The following is a 24,550-nucleotide window of genomic DNA, read 5'->3' as shown; positions in this document are numbered from 1 at the left end:
ATCGGATTCATAAGCAATCTACATGTACATATTTATGGGAAGATCAACTCTCAGTGTGTTCATATACAGCTTACATTTACAAAAAAATGACTATTTAGATCAGAAAATACAGCTGAAAACTCTAACATTTACCCTGTTGTCTTTTCCCACAAATTTAAACACTGGGACCTGAAAGTGTTTGGCAAGATGATCTTTTGATGTGTATTGTTTTACCGCCTCATCGGAGACACAACTGAAAAAAAGAGAAGTAATTAATTACATCTTTAGAAGGCAAAACATGTCAGATACATTCCTTTTTGCTCTATTTGTCAACCGTGTTGTGGTGCCATGGACTTTGTTGACTACCACATTAAAAAAAAAACAACAAAAAAATTGAAAACAAACGACTCGGTCATTGTTCCAATCACTCAATGTAAAAGGAACCTTATTCTACGCTTATCCCTTCCAGTGAAGGTCGGTAGTATTGTTGTGGATTAATTTTGGGTCCACGGCATAATCAATAGGAATGTTTGCACCCTTCCAGATTTACGTTCAGAGATTAAGCGCACAACGAAAGAGATCACACAGAGAGAAGACTGTCAGTGTAGAAAGTCTTCCTGACTCTGTTTATTAGTAGGCATAAAGCATCTTTTATAGTATTAAGGGTTAATTGCCCTTTATGGGCAGCAGGAAGCAATATGTGTTTGGAAATCAAAGCATAGGATTGGGTGGTTCAAATATGGTCTTTTTACATCCGGTCCTGCGTGAGTTGCTGTCGTCCTGGACGTCCTACATCACGTGTTTTCAGATGAAGAGCCAGCGCAATCTTTTAGAGTTTGATGGAGGGGGCAGGGGCGGGAATGAGCAATGTGTAGTCAAATGATGCCTGAGGGTTATGTGCGGGTAAAAAATGTGCCCTAAGGTTATGAGTGTGTGTTTCTATGACGCTGCATATTCTGACAATGGTTAGCAGCACAGGCACATTCCATTCTATTCTACTGGCTCAGATAGTAAAATAGACATTTCCCCTTGCATAGACATGTGTGTGTGTATATATATATATATATATATATATATATATATATATATACACACATATACATACATACATATATATCTATCCCCCACAGTATACTCCATGTCTGACTGATGAGAATGTGCTAAGGTTAAGTGGAGGTGGGATCTACTTCTTTATTTTATACACCCATTTTTCTGTTATACTTTATAACAGGAAATACTGTTTAGCACATTCTCCTCCTCTTTCCGTTTGCCCAAGAAATAAAGGAAACTCATCAGTTTTATGTTTTGGCTACCATTCTGTAGATTTGTTTATTAGGATATCTCAAAGTGCATGTTAAAGGAGTGTTTGCAAAAACTCAACACTGCTTTAACACCTTTACTTTTCTACCACAAGGACTGCACCCAAAAGTGGTTATTTTTTACTGGTTGACTTTAAAAAAATCTAATCTATTTAATTTGAAAGAAAAGCCATTTCATGCATCAAAAATCCATGGTTAACAACTTCAGATAGTAAATTGGACTACAGAGAAAAAAGAACTTCGTCAATTTCTATATCTTTTTTTTGTCCTGATAGACAAACTGCAGATAAAAACTGTCACGTGTAAATATACCCATAAAGTCTAAATTATCAATGAAGGTATTTACATTGTTGCACTCATGCATGAATAGAATACAGGTACACCACAATATGGAAAAATGATACAAAAATGGCTAAGAAAATCAATCCTTCCTATCTCACAGCGTAAATGATAAAAGACGTTTGTTTGGTTGCTATGGTTCTTTTTTTCTCACTGCACTAGTTTTAGATGTGACATTTTTCTATGGATATTATGTGACCTTGGTGCACTGTTTTAGCATAATCTAATATATATTTCAGTCTCAAGCATGAACATGGGTAATATAACATTTCTAATAAATGCTATTAAACTATAAGAAATGATTTCAGTACTTGCCCATCTTTAATTAGATAATATTTCAGGATTTCATCATTTTTGGAAGATGGTGTTGCGAAACAACTCTCCACTAGGGTTTCCAGTCCATTAACGCGCATCAAAGGTTCAATGCCAAAGTAAAGGGAGTCTCTGAGCTTAAGTATCGGCAGAGTTTCCTTGTAAGACTCGTCAAATTCTTTATTCTTAAATATTTCCAAGGTGAAGGGAAAGGTACCTCTGTTGCGACCCATAATTTCCAGTGGGGTGTTCTTAAGATTAGGTACATATCCTTCTGTGATGGTGTAAAGTCTGGGGAACTCACATGTAATAGGAATAAGAATTTTGCTTGTACGAATTATAATGTCCCCATTGCTTCCTGGGGTCAGCTTGGGCATCCCAGTGACTAGATTTGTTGCAGTGATCTTATCACTTACTACCTGAATAAGATGGAAACAATTGAAGTCAAGGAAATGCAGTAAACACATTACTATTATTAAATCTTTATTAGAGATGAGCGAGCATACTCGCTAAGGGCAAATACTCGAGCGTGTATTGCCTTTTGCGAGTACCTGCCTGCTCATCTCAAAAGATTCGGGGGCTGACGGGGAGCGGTGGGGGAGAGTGGGGAGGAACAGAGGGAGATCTCTCCTCTCTCTCCCCCCCGCACATGTCTTCTGCGCATGTGCAGACCAGCTCTCCGGCGCGAGCACGCCGGAGCGGCCCCATTCAACAGAACAGAAGACCGGACAGCGCAAGAGCACCGGAGGGGTAAGTGTATAACTTCTGTATGGCTCATATTTAATGCACGATGTATATTACAAAGTGCATTAATATGGCCATACAGAAGTGCTTAACACCACTTGCTGCCGCGGGACAACCCCTTTAAGCTTTGGAGATTTTTTTACTTCCTACATGCAAAGGATTAAACTAGTGTGATGTCTCATCGTCACCATCAGTACTCTTGCGCATTGCCATTGCAAAGGCTCATGTCCACGAACGTATCAGTAAAACACTGTGGGTCTCCCTGCAACGTTTTACTGATTTTGTAAACAGCGGCTCTGCCAGCAGAGACCAATGTATAGGGCTTACACTGCATGGTACGCAGGGAAATAGAGCATGCTGAGATCTACTTCTCATGCATATCAACACATAGTGTCTACATACACATGTCCATTGACTTTCATTGACTCCATTTACCACATATCAAACAGCCATGCATCGCATGCGTAATACGTGCTGGAAACACAGTCATGGACATGAGTTTTATTACATAGCACGCTTGTATTCACCAGCCCAATTAAGCAAAACATATATCTAAGTTCACACTCCATACACTTGAACTACAAAAATGTTGCATATGGGTGGCCCAGTTCTTCAGGAACCTAAACCCTTCCTTCCTACACCAACTCTTGAGCCACTTATTTATCTCCCTACTCTCCTATTACCTTTCTGGTGAGGCATGTGGTACAGGTAGTATTTTAGATAATACTACGGTACTTTAGAGGTTCTTGCCTAAAGCTTATGGTCTAGTTCCCTAAAAATTGTTTTTAAGGACCTTCCACCTATCTTAAACTTTGCCATTGATGCCAATGTGCCCAATGGCTTCTGGGCCCTCACCAGCCACTCCCAGTAATCTGTCAACCTGATTCACTAAACATCAGAATCTCAGACAAACTGATAATTTTAGATGATATACCCCCATTTTTAGGAAGGTGATATGTACAATGAGAACTATGAAGAGGGCACCAGTCCTCTGATCCTATCTCTCCAAATCCTATTGTAACCTACAGTGTATATGAAAAACCTCCATAACGCTAATTGAAGCAACAAAAGTTATATTAGTGCTGGGTTTAAAAAAATGCTGAATGTGAAAAGGACATGGTATAGCATGAAGTTCCAGTGCCCAAAGGCAAAATCTATAACAAGGCCACCATTTGTCATTTACACTAACATACCAAAAGTCACGACCTGAAGGTTGTGGGTTCAATCCCGGGCGTGTTTCAGGTAGTCGGCTCGAGGTTGACTCGATCCTACCATCCTTCTGAGGTTGGTAAAATGAGTACCCAGCTTGTTGGGGGGTAAAAGATGACTGGGGAAGGTAATGGCAAACCACCCTGCATAAACAGTCTGCCAAGAAAACGCCACGATGTGACAACACCCTAGGAGTCAGTCATAACTCGGTGCTTGCACCAGGGGACTTTACTGTTACCTACCAAAAGCCATGGGATAGCAGTATGTAAATTGTTTATGAAGTGGCATTACATCAGGTGACAGTTGAGAATACACACCCCTATATGAGCTGTGAGGTGTTAGTGAGTGAGGTTGAACATTGACAAGCATGATCATGGCAAGGAAACATGAATAATCAGAGTTAGAAAAACGCATGATGAGGCATTTGTGAAGTTGTGTAGGAATTTAACATTCCCCAAACTACAGTGTTGCATATGTGCAGGGAAAATGTTATTGAAAGCATCACCATCCACAGTGGACAGTGCAGTGGCTGCCTATAGGTGCTTAATGAGCACAACCAGTGGCGTTTCACTAGAATTGTCCAGAGAAAAAGAGAAACGACTTTGGCACAAATCACATCCACATATAATGCAGAAGGCTTTAGCTTCCACAGGATATGGGTGCAGAAGACAAACCAGAGTGCCTCTGTTAACAATATGACACTGGACATAGTGCCTCCCCTGTACTTGTAAGGTTGCTAACTGGACTCTAGAGGACTAGCAACATGTGGTATGGTGCAATGTGTCATGGTACCAATTGTTTGTGCCTGTTGGTAGGGTTTGTGTGCAGTGCAGAACCAACGAAATGGTGAAACCCACCACCAAAATGATACTGTGCAGGCTGTCTGTAGTTCCATACTGGTGTGGGGTGTGTTCTGATGGCATGGAATCAATCCACTGTTCCACCTAAACATTTCATTGACCAGTGTCCGCTATTTTTCACTGCTTGATGACGATTTGTAGTCCTTCATGGATTTCATGATCCCCCACAAGGATGGGAAATTCCAGCAGAATAATGAACCATGCCATCGGGCCCAGGTTATTCAGAATTGTTTTGAGAAGCATTTTGTAGAGTTCCCACGAATGATGTGGCCTGCACTTTCACCCCCCATGAGTCCAATCGAGCTTTATGGGATGTGGCAGGGATGTCCACTCACATCCAAGATCCTGAACCTACGCATACTATATACAGCATGGCTCAACAACCCTCCAGACAGCTTCATACCACTTGTGTAATTGATGCCACATTATGTTGCTGCACTTTGGCGGGGTCCTATAGGATATTAGTTTCTATCCCATGATTTTTGGCATGTCAATGTATAATACTAGTGTCGTCTTATGTAAAAACCAATTTGGTAAGCAGAAAATATGCCATACTAATATAAATGGAAATTGCCTTGATATATTGATTTATTATATGGTAAAATGATCTGTGGGCCAGAGTGTGACTGCTACCTTTGCTTCTCTTATAGCTATTCCCCTGAGGTTAGGTATATTAATCCCTTCCCTCCCCATGACGTAAGGGTACGTCATGGGAGTGGGGTACTTCCCGCAAAATGACGTACCCTTATGTCATAGGGATAGCGTGAGATCATAGCAGATCTCGCGCTATCCCGCAGGGGGGCTGGCTGTCACTAGTAGCCGAAGTCCTGCTGCAACAGCGGGGGGCATTGGAGATGCGCCCACCCACTGTTACCCCCTTCCCTGCCTTGAGCTAAATAGATCGTGGCAGGGAAAGGGTTCACAGAGGGAGATGACTTCAGCCAGCTCTTGCGATAACATCGCGAGAGCCCGGCTGGTTGATATGGCAACAGGACACCAGATACCGGCGTCCTGTATTGCCATTGCCTAAGATCGCTATAATAAGCGATAAGGCATGGCAGGAGAGAAGTCCTTGCATGCCTTATCGTAGCGATCATTAGTGCTGCAGTGTAAGTACCTCAGGGGGACACAGAAGGTGTAAAAAGAAGAGCAAAATAAAGTACAAAAAATGAAATTGTAAAAAAACGCTGTACGGCGAAAAGCATTAAAAAAATGCTAAAAAAATGAGGCAGAATGCTAATTTTTAGCATTTTGCCTCTCAAAAACTGCAATAAAAGTGAAAAAAAACCCTATGTACCCCAAAATGGTACCAATAAAAACTACAGCTCGTCTCGCAAAAATAAGCCCTCATAGAGCTGCGCCCATGGAAAAATTAAAAAGTTATAGGACTTTGAATGCAGTGATTTTAGAAAAAAAGAATAATTTCTTAAAAAAGGGTTTTTATTGTGGAAAAGTGGAAAAACCTAAAAAAAATATAAGAATTTTGGAATAGTTTCGTCCCACAGTAAAAAATGTAGTGTATCATTTATGCTGCATAATTAACGCTTTAAAAAAAAATCCATGGCAGAATTGATGCGTTTTCTCTCCCTACGATCATAAAAAAAAATAATAAAAGTTTTACAATATAGTCTATGTACCCAAAAATCGTACCAATAAAAACTACAGTTCGCCACGCAAAAACCAAGCCCTTATATGGCCGTGTCGACAGAAAAGTAAAAAAGTTATGGCTTTTGAAAAATGGGAGATGAAAAAATACCAAAAATCGTTTGGTCCTCAACGCCAAAATAGGCCATGTCCTTAAGGGGTTAAAAGGATTTATCACTTCTTTTTTAAATTGGTACCATTGGTTCAACTACTATGATTCTGTTGAAGGTTTTAAAGTAAAAGTATGTAACTGGTGAGAGATGGAAAGACTAAAGAGAAATTGCTTTAGATATCAAGGAAGCCAGGAACTGCCACTCAGTGCAGAGCATTGGAGTAGTTAGAGAAAGTACTAGTTAGTGTTACTATAGCAGTTACACACATTGATAACTGTCCCACAAGTCTTGAGGTTAAAGTTGATATTGACATGGGTGCCATTGGAAACACCCTTGCAGGAGGAGTTGGCAAGTGACAGTTCAAGTCCACCAACTAGATCCTTTGGGACAGAGACCTCTATGGAATTTGGCTTGCATAACACTGGAACTGAAAAACAAAAAAGTAGTGACAAATAAGAAAGAGTTTAACCTTCACTGTAAATTCCAATTCTGTATTCGGCAGGAGAATTCTGCACCAGAAAGAATCAGGTCACATAGTGAGAAAATGCAATTTGCGATTACTTCTATCACCTTCTAGAATGAGAATCCCTGGTGGTTATTAGCGATAGAATTAAATGTTCAATCCCAGACAGATCTATGTAACAAAGCAGAACATTGACTCTCTGCCATAGGTCAGTGGTCTCCTATGACTTTCACACCAATACACATGGAGAATGACAAGTACTTAACAAAGACTGAGCACAGTCAGGGTGTGTGTCAGCTCCATAAATGCATACCTAGGATTTGAAGGATCATGATCTCCATGTGGGAAGAATACATTTAGCATTATACAAGTATAACAAAGAAGTTGTTCAGCAACTTTAGATAAAGACAGAATATAAAAAAAACAAATGTTAACACAAATCTCTATAAAAAAAAAGGGAAAAAAGGAGTCCATTATGTCCAAAGCATTCACCTATAGCCTCGCTGTCTGGTAGCATCTTTGGCAGGGTCAGACCAGCCCACTATATCATCAGAGGATCCTCTGGTGTGCCCAGGCTCTGACACAACAATCTGTCATAGTACTGGGGGATATGCTTTGTGCAATAGTAACAACTAAGGTTACCTTGCAATTTAAAGTGGATGCAGATATGTTCTGTATAGACAGAGGCTGGTCCCTCAGAACCATTTCTTCTCAAGGAATTCCATGACCATATGTGGCCTTGGCAACAACAGAGATGCAGTATCAAGTATTCACCTACAAGAACCATGCCATACCCTGTGATTAAACCCAAGCAAACTTTTGTGCAACTTTATGTCAAATCGTTAGGATGCCAATGCACGTCTTCTGGTTTTGCTCAATATAATATAAAACATTGAGTAAATCTATTTTGATAGGAAACTAGGTAACCGCCTATGAAACCAACACAACATAATGATTACAGAGTTTACTGAAGTCTAGTTTTTTCTTTAATACCTTGACATGTGTGGTTATCCTCAGAAAGAATAAGCCCCCGTGGGCACAGGCACTGGTATGAATCACCAAGTGGTGTGCAGATGTGACTGCAGCCTCCATTGTTGTGTTGACATCCCTCAATATCTAATGGAGACAAAACATACAGGAATAAGAAAAAACAAAACTTAAAGATTCCACAAAGTTGAATTATCAGCAAAAATACAAACCTGGAGAAAACAGAGATGAAAAAATAAATAGCACTTAAGTTATTTTAAGCAAGAGTAACTGGAAGGATGGAAATCAATGTTTGAAAGAATACTAGTTTTTTTTTTTGTTTGTTTTTTTTTTGGGGGGGGGGGGTTATATATAGAATCCCAAAATAACCTCATTTTTGGCAATATATTGATTTTTATTTTTTCTTGTCTCATTGATCCTCATAAAGATGCAGGAAACGTAGTATGTCTCTGAGACTGGGAAAATAGATGCATTTTATATCGACTACTAAATGTCAGCAGAACAGGCTACACTCAAAACTGAAGCCAACACCCCCTCCAACTGAATTTGAAGAATTCAATAGAAATGAATGTACTAATGGATAGTAGCGTAATAATAGAATGACTCCTTTACTGTCTGAACCAAGATGAACAGTTTGCATAAAGAAAAGACTATTGACACCTAATCAAGAGCTGAGTGAGAGCAAATAGTAATATGGGGAGCATTGGTGACATCACTGCCCATTGACAAACTCCATTGACTCTGGGGTAAAGTACTACCTCACAAATGGATGGAGCCTTGTTGGAAGTTCCTACACAGTTGGAGGCTTAAAGGACAGCTCTTTAGGAAAAATGTCAAAAAGACTTTCACCCTTTCAGTCTCTGGATCTACTGAGGTCCTAGAAGTTGGACCCCAACAACCATAATGTAATATCGTAGCAATATACCATAAAATTTAATGATGGAAATATCCCTTTAACCCTTTACAATCCAATTTTGGGTTCAGGGTTTCCTAGGGAGCTTTCTCTTTCTGCCATTATACAATGGTGCCATCTGCTGGCTAGAGTCAGTACTGCGGTATGGGACATGCTGGAAGGGCCCCCGAAAAAAGAGCGGCCAGTAATCTACAGTAAGAATACCCTGCCATACGTCTTCCGACATCGGAGCTGTACAGCCTTCAATCAGAATGTCTTCAGACGTCAGACAGTGGATTGGAAAGGGTTAAGCTGACAATGAAACATATATAACCATGTAGAGGCGAAGGCAAGCAGATAAAAGAGGTTTAAAGGCTATGTGCACCTGCATGACAACATTTTTTATTGCCCCAATAAATCTAAAATGAAACTTTAAGCAATGTTGCAATAAGTCATAATTTAAAAAAAAAAATCACATGGTTTTATTTCTACAGCTGCAGACGATGGTAAGAGACAGCCAACAACTGGGCAATCCTGCAGTCTCATACTGTTACGTCTGTGCTGAGCATTTAAGTACAAGGACCTACACAGACGCAACCCAAATATGGTCTGGAAAGAAAGGAGAGGGGTTGAGATGTGCATACAAACAACAACAGGCAACAGATGCCAAAATACTAACTAATGTACTACAACATCCAGACAGATAGAAATATCTAATAAGTTAGTACGAGGCATTGGTTGGTATTTTGGCCAGAATACGTAAGCTGACGTCAATGGTCCTCATTGTCTTGTAAGTCCCAATTCTAACAAGGCAACTAAAATTCCAAAAAGGGAGTCCTGCCTACAAGGAGGATTGTTCCAATAGGGACGACCCCATGCTAGAACCTAGGGGCCTGGCTTGGACTAGATATTAACAGGCAGGAACACCAGACAAGGGAAATACAACATACACACTGAGAAGGACAGTTCACACCTCATCTGGTCACCTACAACAGACACTGTTCCCATCAACAAGCAGGCAAGAGAATCCCACCCAGAATAGTCACACAAGCATAAGTCCTGAAATTCCTGGCTATGTGCTCCTATGGAGACATAGAAGCTATCTTACAGCGGAGAGACCCTGTCTTCCCCCCCCTTCTTCTCAGGCTTCAACTAGTCTGCCTGGTAACAGCTTGCTCTGGATTGGCTGCAGCCATAGAAAATCCCTGATTGGTAGAGGGAGGAGGAGAAGATAAATGTGTGGGAAAATGAGCAGGGCGAGACAGGGTGTGAGGAGTGGTTAGTGAAAAAGGTGCGAGAAGCAGGAGGAAGTGATGGAGTAGTTGAGAGAAAGTTTGGAGGTTGTTATCGGGAGGTGGACGAGAGAGGAGGTGTGCAGCCATGCTGCGAAAGTGAACATTGCTGGAGTGGAGAGTAGGAGCACCAAAAGCTACAGAATCAAGTGCAGTGTGGAGGAAAAACAGAGCTGGGAACTGTCTACATAATAGTGAGTTGTGTGAGCCCCTGTAAATGCAAAGCCAGGGAAAGTGCAATCGGCCCTATCATACGGTAGTTACATCATTTTCTGCTAGGCTAATCCTTTGGAAACAAACCCTCAGATAACTAAGACTGGTGAGATTCAAGTGTTCAGAACAACATTAACTTAAATGCAAGATAAGTCTGCACCACTGTGAATTGTAACTGTTAATACATGCCTTTACAAAAAGCTAGTGAACGGTGTACCTTCGGTTTGCAACAAAGCTACGTAGACTTGTTTCAATTATTTTAAAGCCATCCACTGGACTCCCCCCCCCCCCCCCTTCCAAGAGTACTGGCATCATGCGACACCACCATTAAAACAAAATGTTATCGCTATTGCAGCTGTCCCACTGTGCGCGACTGATCTGGGCCTCTTTCCGCGTCATTGCCAAGGGAGATCGCAGAGCCACCAGTGACATCCATCTCGTTTCCCCTGTGGTCTCCCTCACAACAGCTGGCCTCTGGCTCGTGCGCCACAGTGTAAAAATATTTTTAACTAACTATTGCAAAGTTGATTGATTGATTTTCTATTTTATAGCTACTTAATAGGTCAGTTTAAAGGTTTTCTAATAACTCTCTTATTCATAAAGAATAGGAGATAATCTCCATTATACGTTTTTAAAAATATGTCCCACTTATTACACAAAAAGTGAGTGGTCACGTATGGACCTGAGCGCCACTGCAAGGTTTACAAGCAACAGAGCTAAGGCCACAGGATGCTGTGGGGAAGAGGAGGGCAAATAATTGCTTTTAACCCCTTAAGGACCAGGGTGTTTTTGTCCTGAAGGACCAGACACTTTTTAAGGATTTTACTGCTCTATTTTATTTTCTTCAGCTACCAAAATTATTTTTTTCAGTTTTTTTCTGTGACATATAGGGATATTTTTTTCAGTTTTTTAGTTTTATTAAATGTAGGATATTTACGCTAAAATAAAGTACAGGAATGGGTTTTTCAGTTTGTTTTGATGTTTTGATACATAATTTGTATAGTCTCGGATTACAAGGCACATATGGCGATGGTTTAGATTGGCGTCGGTGGTTGGTTATTTTCTTTTATATATAAAATAAACATATAAACATATATACTTTATTCTGTAATGTTTTGTACTTATTTTTGTAACAATTTTTTTTTAACATCTATGTGCCCCATGATGTCATATAAGACCTCTGGGGATCATTCACATTGTATTTTTTTCCTTTAGTTCACACTTTTCCACTGTAGCTGGGGCATCGCTAATGACTTCCTATATCAGTGACCACACATCTATATACACAACAAACTGAATTATCTATGGTAATCGGTAGTGGCAGCTGGAGTACTTGTTGTACAAATTTCTGAATGGCACATGATGCAGTTGACGGCTGTACTATTTCCTGTACTGACTCCCAAGTGGCTCATGACTGTACTGTTACACTGTCATGTCAGGCTTCATCTACAGCTTAGTAGAGGATAGTGGAGGTTTTCCAAAGTTGCTTAAATAAGGCAAATGAAACCACGTGGGCAAATAGATGGAGACAAAAGTGTGGCCAAAAGTAGAATTTTTAGTTTTTGCCAAAAAAATTAAAAAGTTAGATCTTAAGGGAAAACAAGAATAATTTTCTTTTTTTTAAAGTCCTTCTATGAGTCTTAAAGGGGTTGTCCCGCGCCGAAACGGGTTTTTTTTTTTTCAACCCCCCCCCCCCCCCCCCCGTTCGGCGCGAGACAACCCCGATGCAGGGACGTACAGAAAGCTTACCGGAGCGCTTACCTTAATCCCCGCGCTCCGGTGACTTCTATACTTACCTGTGAAGATGGCCGCCGGAATCCTCTTCCTCCGTGGACCGCAGCTCTTCTGTGCGGTCCATTGCCGATTCCAGCCTCCTGATTGGCTGGAATCGGCACGTGACGGGGCGGAGCTACACGGAGCTACACGGAGCCCCATAGAGAACAGGAGAAGACCCGGACTGCGCAAGCGCGGCTAATTTGGCCATCGGAGGGCGAAAATTAGTCGGCACCATGGAGACGAGGACGCTAGCAACGGAGCAGGTAAGTAAAAAACTTTTTATAACTTCTGTATGGCTCATAATTAATGCACAATGTACATTACAAAGTGCATTAATATGGCCATACAGAAGTGTATAGACCCACTTGCTGCCGCGGGACAACCCCTTTAATGTCTGGTTAGTCATTCCATAAACACCAAAGTATGACTATTGTTCAAAAATACAGCAAAGTAAATCAAGTTTTAGACAAGTTCCATGTTGGTAGTTGGACGAAAGAACATGACCAATTATTAACCAACTATTTCCTCGTGTGACTTAACATGAGGTATGGTCAACTTTAAAACTGCGTTAAGTCACAGGTCTGACAGCAGAGTAAAGATAAACTACTGTTGGTTCCCAATGGCTGCCAGCAGAATTTAAAAAGTAGCTCTGTAGAGTATATGTATGGAGAAAGACATGAAATAACTGAAAGTTACAACATATACAATAAAGGAGAGAGTTTGGAAAGTTTCTCAACTTTTAATGTAGATTGGACTGTACTGAAAGCTGAATTATATTCTTAAAGGCAGGGACTATCCATGGAAAGAATTGGGAAAATATAATCACCTTCACACGTTTTCCCATCTCTAGCTAGCACTCGTCCTTTCCCGCAATCACAGCGATGGGAGTTCTTCAGATTGATGCAGATCTCACCACAACCACCATTATTATGCTCACATTCATTTTCATCTGCAATACATGTAAGCAAAAAAAACTTACGGCTTACGTCATATACATATTTCACCCATATTCATGTATTATTTTTCCCTATAAATGGCTCCTATCCCTTTAAATATTGGAAAACGAGATTCTGCGCAGCATGTCTAGTTTAAGAGATCATGGCCTTTATAAATGAAGCGCTGTATTTTACATTTCATGATGGTGTAAGTATCCATGCATTTGTCTAGAGGGATTCTTTGCAGATGACATTGAATCATTGATATTTGTTGAAGTGCTGATATCACAAAATGTGGGATATTTCCTTCCATCCTCCATCCGACTCTGTATCTTTTCTTGTCCTGTATGTCCTTTGCAAGTGATATTAACAATTCTCCATCGTCCCATTTCTCTTGAAGTTGCCATATTTCTAATATAATTTTGCAGCACTAAATGAATGAATCTGTAATAGCTGCTGGCAGATGATTTTCACATCGTGCATCAAGTCAGGGGTGCTATAAATCAGACAGTACTCAGAGGCTGCTCTTTTGGCAGATGGAAACTAAAAATATTCCAGGCCCCTTCCCATATAGCATTCTAGCCTGCTCATTCTTTATCTCCAGAAAGGCATTGCTGATTATCCACTTAGTCTTGAAATGCTCCCCCTTCCTCCATATATCAGATCCACGCAAGATAGAGGTTTAATGACTCTTGTTAGAGTGGGTAATGCGCCATACTAAAGCATACATGAAGGCTCAGCCGAAGAGAAACAGAAGAAGGGGAACGTTCTAGAACAATTGTCTATTTATTCTTATGTGTTGCTTCCATAGATGGCATTATTGCACTCTTTAAGAAGTTACATTTCCATGTTATATAAAATACGGTGCCCATTGTGTTCTATATTATAATGTAGATGTGGGCAATTTTGATTCAATTTGTATAAATTATACTGTTCAGATTACATGGGGTCTTCTGATGAGCACCAGGAAGCAACTTTCTTCATCAAGACTCAAGACAAGTGCATTACTATAGGAGTTGTATCATCTCACATTTAAGACCGGATTCACATGGGCGTATTTGCATAGCAAAATTTGTAGGTGCAATATGCTGTGAAAAGAACTCATTGATTTCAATGGGTTTGTTCACATGTGCGTATTTTCCTGCACATTTTGGTCGCACAAGAAAAAAATGCAGCATGCTCTGTTTTCCTGTGCAACTAAAGCCCCCATAGAAGTCAATGGAGATGCACAAATGTGCGCACAATACACTAGCAGATGCATGAAATATTGCGTAATTGCACAGAAAAAAAAAACACATCTTGAATGATTAGAACAATTATGGCAGGGCGCATCGGTGCATATTGTATAGCGCTATTGCATGACTTGTGATTGCAAAAAGTGCAGTAAAATACTCTGATGTGCGCACAAAAAAGCAATGTTTGTATTGCAAAAACACTATGCTTATATGCATGTGCAAATTTGTTCATGTGAATCCGGACTAATTTAACAGGATCTTGTGCGGCCACAAGCTTTCAGCCTTGAAAGCCTTTGACACTGGTCAGACAAGAGGTTAACTGCATTTGATGCAAAGAACAAGTGAAATGAAAAAAGGATGAGTTATACACATTCCTACTATACTTTGTGCATCAATTCTTCACAGCTTCCAAGATGTCTGCTTGCTGTCGTTGAGTAGAAACATTCTTGCTTATGTTGGGGATTTGAAAAAAACTGGACTAATATCATCAAAGGTTACAAAAAAACCATAATACTCACCTGCTAAATTCCCTGCTGCTTCAGCACCCCCAAGCCGATGGACCTACTGGTCTCTGTTTACTTTACTGTTGCATTGTTGACTAGTAGATCCAAATGACGGCTGCAGCCAATCACTGGTGTCAGCTGGCCAACCTCTTATGCTGTACATGTGAGAATCACCACTGAGACCAGTGTTCACATGTACGTACGGCACATCATCATTGCAGGGAAGTGAACAAAGACTGCTGGGTACCACCGAAGTGGCGCAATATTGAACAGATGAGTATTGTTTTCTTCATTCTTGCTTTTCTTCTTCTTTAAAACCTAACTGCCGTTACTCCAATAGTTAAAAAAAAAAGAAAAAAAAACCTCAAATAATACTTTATAAGTTAACCTGTTCTGATCATGTGAGAGCTTCACTGGTGTGAGGCTCATTAAAAGAACTTATCACATCCCCTAATCTCTGCAGGTTGCCAGTAGCAGGGTATAGTGATAGACATGCTGATTTCAGCAGTCCATCATTTATACCGATCCGTTTAGTGCTTTTGCAAATCTTACTTTTGAACTGTTGCAGGACTGGAGAGGAATCCAATGAAGCTCATATATATTCACTAGCTGATATACCCGGCTTCGCCCGAGTTAATTTGGTACTGGTGTTTATCTGGTGTTCACACGGAAAATCTTATGAAGTCGTGGTTACTTTAGAGATACTGAGGAAAAACATATGTTCACCATTTTGCATAGTTCTCTGCGTTACCCAGGAAACACCATGTGGAGGTAACCATGCGACGTTTCCTTCATATAAAATGACATCAGGAAGTGAGAGAATTAGATTACGTACATAAAATTTGGACACTAATTCTTTTGCGCTTAGAATTGAATAATCGAGTTGGGACCTATTAACTTTTCATATTTATGACACAATCAATGCTTGTGCCAAATTTCATGTTTCTATGACATTGGGAAGTGAGAGATTTGGATTATGTATGTAAAATTTGGACGCTAATTCTTTTGCGCATAGAATTGAATAATCGAGTTGGGACCCATTAGCTTTTTCTATTTATAACATAATCAATGCTCGTGCCAAATTTCCCGTTTCTATGACACCGGAAAGTGAGAAAATTAGATTCCGTACGTAAAATTTGGACGCTAATTCTTTTGCGCATATAATTGAATAATCGAGTTGGGACCCATTAGCTTTTACTATTTATGCCATAATCAATGCTCGTGCCAAATTTCCTGTTTCTATGACACCGGAAAGTGACAAAATTACATTCCGCACGTAAAATTTGGACGCTAATTCTTTTGCGCATAGAATTGAATAATCGAGTTGGGACCCATTAGCTTTTCCTATTTATGACATAATCAATGCTCGTGCCAAATTTCCCGTTTCTATGACACCGGAAAGTGAGAAAATTAGATTCCGTATGTAAAACTTGGACGCTAATTCTTTTGTGCATAGAATTGAATAATGGAGTTGGGACCCATTAGCTTTTACTATTTATGACATAATCAATGCTCGTGCCAAATTTCCTGTTTCTATGACACCGGAAAGTGAAAAAATTACATTCCGCACGTACAATTTGGACGCCAATTCTTTTGCGCTAGAATTGAATAATGGAATTGGGAGCTATTAACTTTTCCTATTTATGACATAATCAATGCTCGTGCCAAATTTCCCGTTTCTATGACACCGGAAAGTGAGAAAATTACATTCCGCACGTAAAATTTCGATGCTAATTCTTTTGCGCATAGAATTGAATAATGGAATTGGGACCCATTAGCGTTTCCTATTTATGACATAATCAATGCTCGTGCCAATTTTCCCATTTCTATGACACCGGAAAGTGAGAAAATTACATTCCGCACGTAAAATTTCGACGCCAATTCTTTTGCGCTAGAATTGAATAATCGAGTTGGGACCCATTCGCTTTTCCTATTTATGACATAATCAATGCTCATGCCAAATTTCCCGTTTCTATGACACCAGCAAGTAAGAAAATTACATTCCGCACGTAAAATTTGGACGCTAATTCTTTTGCGCATAGAATTGAATAATCGAGTTGAGACCCATTAGCTTTTCCTAATTATGACATAATCAATGCTCGTGCCAAATTTCCCGTTTCTATGACACCGGAATGTGAGAAAATTAGATTCCGTATGTAAAATTTGGACGCTAATTCTTTTGCGCATAGAATTGAATAATGGAGTTGGGACCCATTAGCTTTTACTATTTATGACATAATCAATGCTTGTGCCAAATTTCCTGTTTCTATGACACTGGAAAGTAAAGAAATTACATTCCGCACGTAAAATTTGGACGCCAATTCTTTTGCGCTAGAATTGAATAATGGAGTTGGGACCTATTAACTTTTCCTATTTATGACATAATCAATGCTCGTGCCAAATTTCCTGTTTCTATGACACCAGAAAGTGAGAAAATTAGATTCCGTACGTAAAATTTGGACGCTAATTCTTTTGCGCATAGAATTTAATAATCGAGTTGGGACCCATTAACTTTTCCTATTTATGACATAATAAATGCTCGTGCCAAATTTCCCGTTTCTATGACACCGGAAAGTGAGAAAATTAGATTCCGTACGTAAAATTTGGACGCTAATTCTTTTGCGCATAGAATTGAATAATCGAGTTGGGACCCATTAGCTGTTACTATTTATGACATAATCAATGCTCGTGCCAAATTTCCTGTTTCTATGACACCAGAAAGTGAGAAAATTAGATTCCGTACGTAAAATTTCGACGCCAATTCTTTTGCGCATAGAATTGAATAATCGAGTTGGGACCCATTAGCTTTTCCTATTTATGACATAATCAATGCCTGTGCCAGATTTCACGTTTCTATGACATTGGGAAGTGAGAGATTTAGATTATGTATGTTAAATTTTGACGCCAATTCTTTTGCGCATAGAATTGAACAATCGAGTTGGGACCCAATTTCTTTTCCTATTTTGGAGATAATCTATGCTTGCGCCAAATTTTATGTTTCTACGACATCAGGAAGTTGGAGAACTTTTGGCGAGTCAGTCAGTCAGTCAGTGAGTCAGTGAGGGCTTTCAGCTTTATATATATAGATATATGCACACATTCCACCACCCTCTTCCCTCCACATACTGATTGGCAGGTTTCTCCCTCTTCACAGTAATATGGAAGGATCTACAATCGGCACAAAGCAGCAGTGCTGAAGCTTGCGCCTGATTGGAGATAGTTTTCAATTATTAACAGCAAGCAGACACTTTGAATTGAGGATTTGAAACACAAAATACTAGAAAATTGCTAAATTTTTCATGGTGTAATAATGATGAAAAAAACCCCTTTAAACGTGTAAAATTTGATTGGGTAAGTGTATTATTTCAGTGTAATACGCAAAACAGGATCAAAATGTCCTTCTTACCCAAACATGTTTGCCCATCAGGACCTAGAACTGTTCCAGAACTGCATATGCAGTCTCCAGTGTCCAGACATGTTCCTTCACACACCATCGAGTCACAGATATCATAGAAGTCTAAAGAACAGATACCGTGTTAAAGGGAAACTCTGGCAATAGGTAAAACATTTGATCATACCGTCACATCCTATGAAGCTCAAGATGATTTTTTAAGGTGACATTTTTATGTTGTCTATTCCTACCACGGTGGACTGGGAGACATGTACTTGATACATATAGTTATGCAGAGCAATGTCTTACAGTGTATCGTTGGAAACTAGAGATGAGCAAGTGCACTCGGTTCGGGTGTTTTTGCACTCGAGCACCGCTTTTTCCGAGTAACTGACTACTTGGATGAAAAGATTCGGGGGGTGGCGTGGTGGAGCGGGGGGTAGCAGTGGGGAACAGGGGGGAGCTCCCTCCCCCTCCCCTCTGCAACCCCCTGCTCACTCCCGGCGCCCCCTGAATCTTTTCGTCCGAGTAGTCAGTTACTCAGAAAAAGCGGTGCTCGAGTGCAAAAACACCCGAACCGAGTACGCTCGCTCATCTCTATTAGAAACATTTCCTCTCCAATGCAATATCTGTCCCGAATAATAGGGAAACATGAATATATGCAGCAAACTGCGCAAATAGTTTCCATGTGACAATCCAGAGTTTAGAAGACGACAAGATTAAACTAAAGCCCTTGCAAAGTTTTACCACATTAGATGAAAAACCTCCAGGATGCCACAACCTCAAAATCAATTGCCTTACATTTTCAAAGCCCTATTCACATGTTGCATAAAAAAAGTCTCCAGTATGCCTATTAGATTGTTGAATTGCCACCAATTTTCAAAATGGACCCAACCATTTGCATTACAAAATATATGTATATTAATTCTCATTGCAGGTAAATCCATGGCTGAATAACTCCAATACATCTCAATTTGTCCTAAAGGGCTATTCATACTGCATTTGCAATGTACATTCAATGTATACTCCAAATGTGTCCATATATTCCCATGGACCAAACAGATGACAAAGTACCTAGGCAGCCAGGCTATGTCGTTATGTCTACACATATACCATATGGAATATTTTTAAGGTTTTTTTTTTCTTTACACAATAGAGGTCTATAGAAAACACATATCTGTAAGGCATACAGTAGACATATTAAAAAGCCAAGCAGATCCAACAGCAAACAAATAGGCTTGATGCTTCGCTAAGGCCAGATTTACATGAGCATATTGCGCACAAAAGATTTTTTTGCAATATGCAGAAAATAGATTTCAATGTGTTCGTTCACATGCGCATATTTTGCATTCATGTTTCGATTGAGCAAAAAAATATTAGGCCTCCTATTTTCTTGCATATTTGCACAGGGAAAGAGCACATATGGAACTCATTACACTAATTGGCCATTTCAATGGCGGATTGCGTCGGTGCATTTTTTTTTGGGGGGGGTGCAAATGCTACAGTGTAAAACGCACTTGCGTGTACAAAAATGCATTTATTTCGCAAAAATGCAGTGCAAACAGGTATGTAAATATGCATATACTCGTGTGAATCTGGCCTAATAGAGGACACAATGGAAACAATTGGACATTGATTGCATGTCGTGAAGGTAACTTTACACAGGACAATTTTCCCAACAACTATCACTCCTTTCCACACAAGAGCGATAGTCATTCAGTGAATGGAGATGGAGCGCGCCAAACATCTCTTCTGGCCAGCCACCCCAATTCACATGGAACAGGCAGTCATTCAAAGATTTAAGGACTAGCAACTATGTAGCGATGTCTCGCTTAATGCCCAACTGGGGGCTGTTTCCAGCGATTATTTGGGTGATAATCACCCCATGTAAAGCCACCTTATTGATAGGCCATTATTGTCTGTCATGAGATAACTGTTCTAAACTTGTCACATATTAAAGATGTTCCTTTACCTATGACATATCCTGTAAATTATACCTACATCAAGTTAAACATAACTTGTGAAGACTGAAAACAAAGTACTTACGTCCACAATAGACATGGAAGCAAACATTTGGCTTTGTAAGTCGGTACACATAATACCCTCCTTGGCAAGCCTTGATATCCACAGTTGTGTTCCATTGGCAGCAGTTATTACTGAAACTGGCACAAGCTTGTCTTTGCACGATGCCCTCTTCTTCATTTGGGTGACTTCCATTCAGCCAGATTGGGGCATGTGTGCCACAGTGGTTTTCTGGGATGCAAAATGTTGGCATAGCATCTCCAGCCATACCGGTGAACCGATACCACTCGCCATCTAAGTGGTTGTCACACATTGGTTTGTTTTGGGATTCATTAAATAGGTGATCTGTGTTTCTCCAAGGCTCATTCAAACTTACATAAGCCGAACATGGATCTAAGGCTTGAAATAAGGGAGAGGGGTTTTTAGAATTGTATATGGTAAATTGTAAACCATGTAGACGAATGATAATAAAAATGATTAAATAAATGGCGCTGACTTTACTAAAACAAATATAAAATGAAATATACCTGAGCGAATATATATTTAATGATAGAGTAACAGAATCTATTCTGTTGTTTAGATTGAAGGTACTAATTCTGCAACATATAAAGGCATTTTGGAGGAGAAAAATAATAGTGAACGCTAAAAAAAAAGGAATAGAGCTGAATTTGCCAACTGTAACATGCAGATTTTACTGCAGTTTTGACCCTCTACATTGGAAGAAGTGTAAACTGCAGTGCAGATCAGCAAGAAAAGGTGACTTGCCATGGATTTAAAAAACAATTTCCATGCAGAAAAATTCTGCATCATTGTACGGTAATCCTTAGTCTGGGTTCACACACACGGAAATCCCGGCGGAAATGTCGCAGTTTGGCCATAGCGAAAAACAACGAGATTTCACCCAGGAGAAGCGCTGATTCAAAACACGCGGCACTTAGCCGCTTGCTTTTCCGCTGCGGCTGGCGCTCCCATAGAGGAGAGCGCGGCCGCAGCGGAAGAAAAAAAATAATGTACATGCTGCGGCTGGGGAAACCGCGCCGCAGTGCCGGATTCTGCCGGCTTTGCTGCAGCGGATTCGCCGTCCCATGTGGACGAGATTTCTGAGAAATCTCATCCACATGGCTGGCTAATCCCGGGATTAGCGGCCACAGGCGGATTTTCCGCAGCGAAATTCCGGACGGAATTTCTGGGGCAAATCCACCCTGTGTGAACCGAGCCTTAGGATATTCCTTGTGCAAATCTGCTCAGATAATCCACTGGGCTGGTATATGTTTTGCCTCACTGGATAGAAAAGCACAAATTGCTGCGCTTACCTATACAGCCAGGCTAGGTCTACTCTACACGTATACCATATGGTAGATTGAGGATTTTTTTTCTTTACACAGTTGGATATCTGTAAGGCATACAGTTGCAACTATGTTAGAACCCACCAGTAGATATCAACATCAGCAGTATTTTCCAATGAATACATCCTTCTAATACCCTACACATGTAAATAGCGCCTAACACATCCAAAGTCATGTTGTAATGGCAAGTTGGTGCCATTTCTACACAGTATCTGGCACAGTTGATCTGCATTATTCCAAGTTACATGTATACTACCTATCTATATATACAGTAAAAACCCAAGAGGGAACCAAATATTTGCAAGACACTTGAAGGGGTTGTCTCATGAAAGAAAAGTCTAATCCCTTCAAAGTTATGGCTCAGCATGTTGCCTCCAAAAAACGGGAAATGGATCCAATGGCGAACAAATAGCCCCACACAAAACACAGAAAATGGAACCCGTTGATTTCAGTGGGTTCGTTCATAAGCGCATATCTTACGCGTGCATTTCGGTTGTGTAAACCGCTTGTGGTATAGCGCTAATTGCGGGGCTACACTTGCAACGCAAATTCAGCCCAGCAATTGTTTGGAAAAACGGGTTCACTAGCTTACAATATTGCAAATTATAAGGACAAGAGAGATTTGGACGGCTGCTGCTGATCTATTTAGTTTACAGAGAATTGCCTAGACTGATACAATTGTATTGAATTCTCAGAAGTAGCTACAGAAGGTTTGGTTTTCAGCCTCTACATGTCCCCTCCACTGACAGAAAGCAGAAAAGATATTAGAAAGTTGCAGAACTCTTCATTATACTGGGAGTCTTATGTGCACTCCCAATTAGTTGTATTTCTTAATGTTGCTAATGTAAAGATACAAGCAGCTCTTGTCTCTGCTTTCTTCTAGTCTAACATTAAAAGCTATAAATGTATGATTACTACGCCAAGTGTGGACTTAAATAGGGAGCACATTACATTTTTGACAAATTAAGTAATTTGCTAAAAGATCAAAGTCATCTCCAAAGCTAAACTAACTTGTAATTAGGTTTAAATTATAGTATTAATCTTAAGTTAATTAATGCACCCATAGCGGCACTGCCAAGTTGATGGCAGTTCTGGCTTCTAAGTTGCTCGTTCTTCTTTCTTTGTTCGCTTATCCTTTCTGAGTAACATTGTGTCAAACTGAGAGATACTCTGATACATAATACATCATGCATGCCACCAATATCTATTTCATCCAAGTACAAAGACTTTGAGTTGGTACTTAGAGCAAGTATTGTGTATTAATTCTGACCCCCACCCAATCCAAAAAAACACCATTTTGAAAGAAAGAGCTGTAGTAGAAGAATATGTATTCTTTAGAGCACCGTTCAGACAGGAGAAGGCCCAAAATATGGAAGAGATGCAAATTTTTCCCATTATACTTTTTCTCTGTAGGGTCCGTTCATGGTTTTGGCTTACCATAACTAATGCAACGTTCTGCTGTCTGAATGGGGTTAAAGGCTCTTCCCTCATATTTTTCTTTTTAGCTGCAGGAAAAATCATCAAAAGGCAACTACAATTCCTTTTAAATATATAGAAAAAATACATGATGTGCCCACAACCACGGAAGGAAAAAGAGAAACATGAAGACAGTCCAGGGAACATCAACTTGGGGCTTTTTGCTTCTACCATACATAAATGCTATGAAAATTTTTTGGTTATTTGTATAGCACCAACTTAATTTGTAGCGCTTTCAGGTAATTTTTATTTATTACCCCCACACTAAACTGGGAACTTATTTTACCGACCCCGGAAGGATGCAAGGCTGGGTCAACCTTGAGTCGGCTACCTGAATGAATGCGGGGATTAAACTTGCAACCTTCAGGTTGTGAGCGAGAGCTTAGGACTGCATTTCTTCTGCCTTAACACTCTGCGCGACACGAAGCGTTACTAAAGTGACTTCCCAATGTTAGGCCATCATTATCTGATTAGTAGGGATTCCCAATGTTAACAATACGGCATGTCTAATCAACATGCATCAGTGCATATCATGGGAAAACCTCTTTATGCCTACATATACATGAGAGATATTGGATAGTGGGCATTATTATGGGCTGCTTGCAAATACTAAATGTAGGGTTATCTCAACAGGGGTAAGTATTCACCATCTGAAGCAATATGAGAAGCATTAGATGACCTATATACAAACACACACAGGGTTTTAGAGCCATATATTGACTTGAACCCCAGCATATATTAGGTTATGTAAAAGCAAATGTACAGTTTAGCATACTAAAATACATAATATTCCTGGGCTTTTACTTTGGATTAGGAAATCAATGCTACTCACCCAAAGGGGTCACTTGATTAAATTTGAGGTAGAAGCAGAAGCTCAGGAGAAAGAGCATTTTTTAAATCCAAGTGTAAGCTGAAGAACTGGACCTGATGTAAGGAACCTCGTCAGATGGTCTCTGTCCTCTCTGAGGTTCAGATGATCTGCTTTTCCTTTATGTATAACTTTGACCTCTATGTTATCATTTTCAGTGTATGCATTATCAGAGGAAGAGGATGAAATGGGCCAAACCTCTGACCCCTCCGCAGAGATCTGTCTTGTAAACAAGGATATTTTTACTGATTGATCCTTATGTCCCATCCTCCCATTGTCTTCACATGCTGGAATTCTGAAAATGACACATTGTTATCCACAAGGGAACTGAGGAGGGACACTCAGGAGACAGGTCATTAGCTGAAGTCAGCCCTTCCGTTTGCCCCGTCCTAAGTCACATGCTTTTTGTTGCATCTGCCTGCATATTTAGAATAGCAATGGTCCATAAATGTCCTCATAGAAGAAGAACTTGTGAAAACCAAATGTTATGGAGGTGTAAATCATCATCGTAATACGCATAATGTGCTATAAATATTAAAGCTGGCCTTGGGTGTGCAGTGAATATCTTACAGCATAGATCTGTCTATCCGGTAAGGGAAGCAACAGCTAAAACCAGTAATACTCATCTGGAT

The 24,550-nt window shown here is 40.0% G+C and overlaps 1 protein-coding gene across 1 annotated transcript in view; it reads right to left on the bottom strand.

Annotated features, from left to right (window-relative positions):
• OIT3 (oncoprotein induced transcript 3) overlaps window positions 1-24,148 on the bottom strand; it is a 31,055-nt gene extending 6,907 nt beyond the window's left edge. The window contains exons 1-8 of the mRNA XM_066600578.1: window positions 23,883-24,148; window positions 20,253-20,627; window positions 18,222-18,332; window positions 12,969-13,091; window positions 7,976-8,098; window positions 6,786-6,946; window positions 1,953-2,368; window positions 133-232 (exon numbers count right to left, since the gene is read on the bottom strand). Coding sequence (XP_066456675.1) covers window positions 133-232; window positions 1,953-2,368; window positions 6,786-6,946; window positions 7,976-8,098; window positions 12,969-13,091; window positions 18,222-18,332; window positions 20,253-20,627; window positions 23,883-23,940 — 1,467 coding nt within the window. The 5' untranslated portion in view covers window positions 23,941-24,148. The remainder of the gene's footprint in view (window positions 1-132; window positions 233-1,952; window positions 2,369-6,785; window positions 6,947-7,975; window positions 8,099-12,968; window positions 13,092-18,221; window positions 18,333-20,252; window positions 20,628-23,882) is intronic.
• Between the last annotated feature and the right edge of the window lie 402 nt (window positions 24,149-24,550).

Source organism: Eleutherodactylus coqui, chromosome 4 (assembly GCF_035609145.1).
Source record: "Eleutherodactylus coqui strain aEleCoq1 chromosome 4, aEleCoq1.hap1, whole genome shotgun sequence".
NCBI classification, from domain to species: domain Eukaryota; kingdom Metazoa; phylum Chordata; class Amphibia; order Anura; family Eleutherodactylidae; genus Eleutherodactylus; species Eleutherodactylus coqui.
The sequence above is the reverse complement of the archived record's forward strand: the minus strand, read 5'-3'. Positions and strand labels throughout refer to the sequence as shown.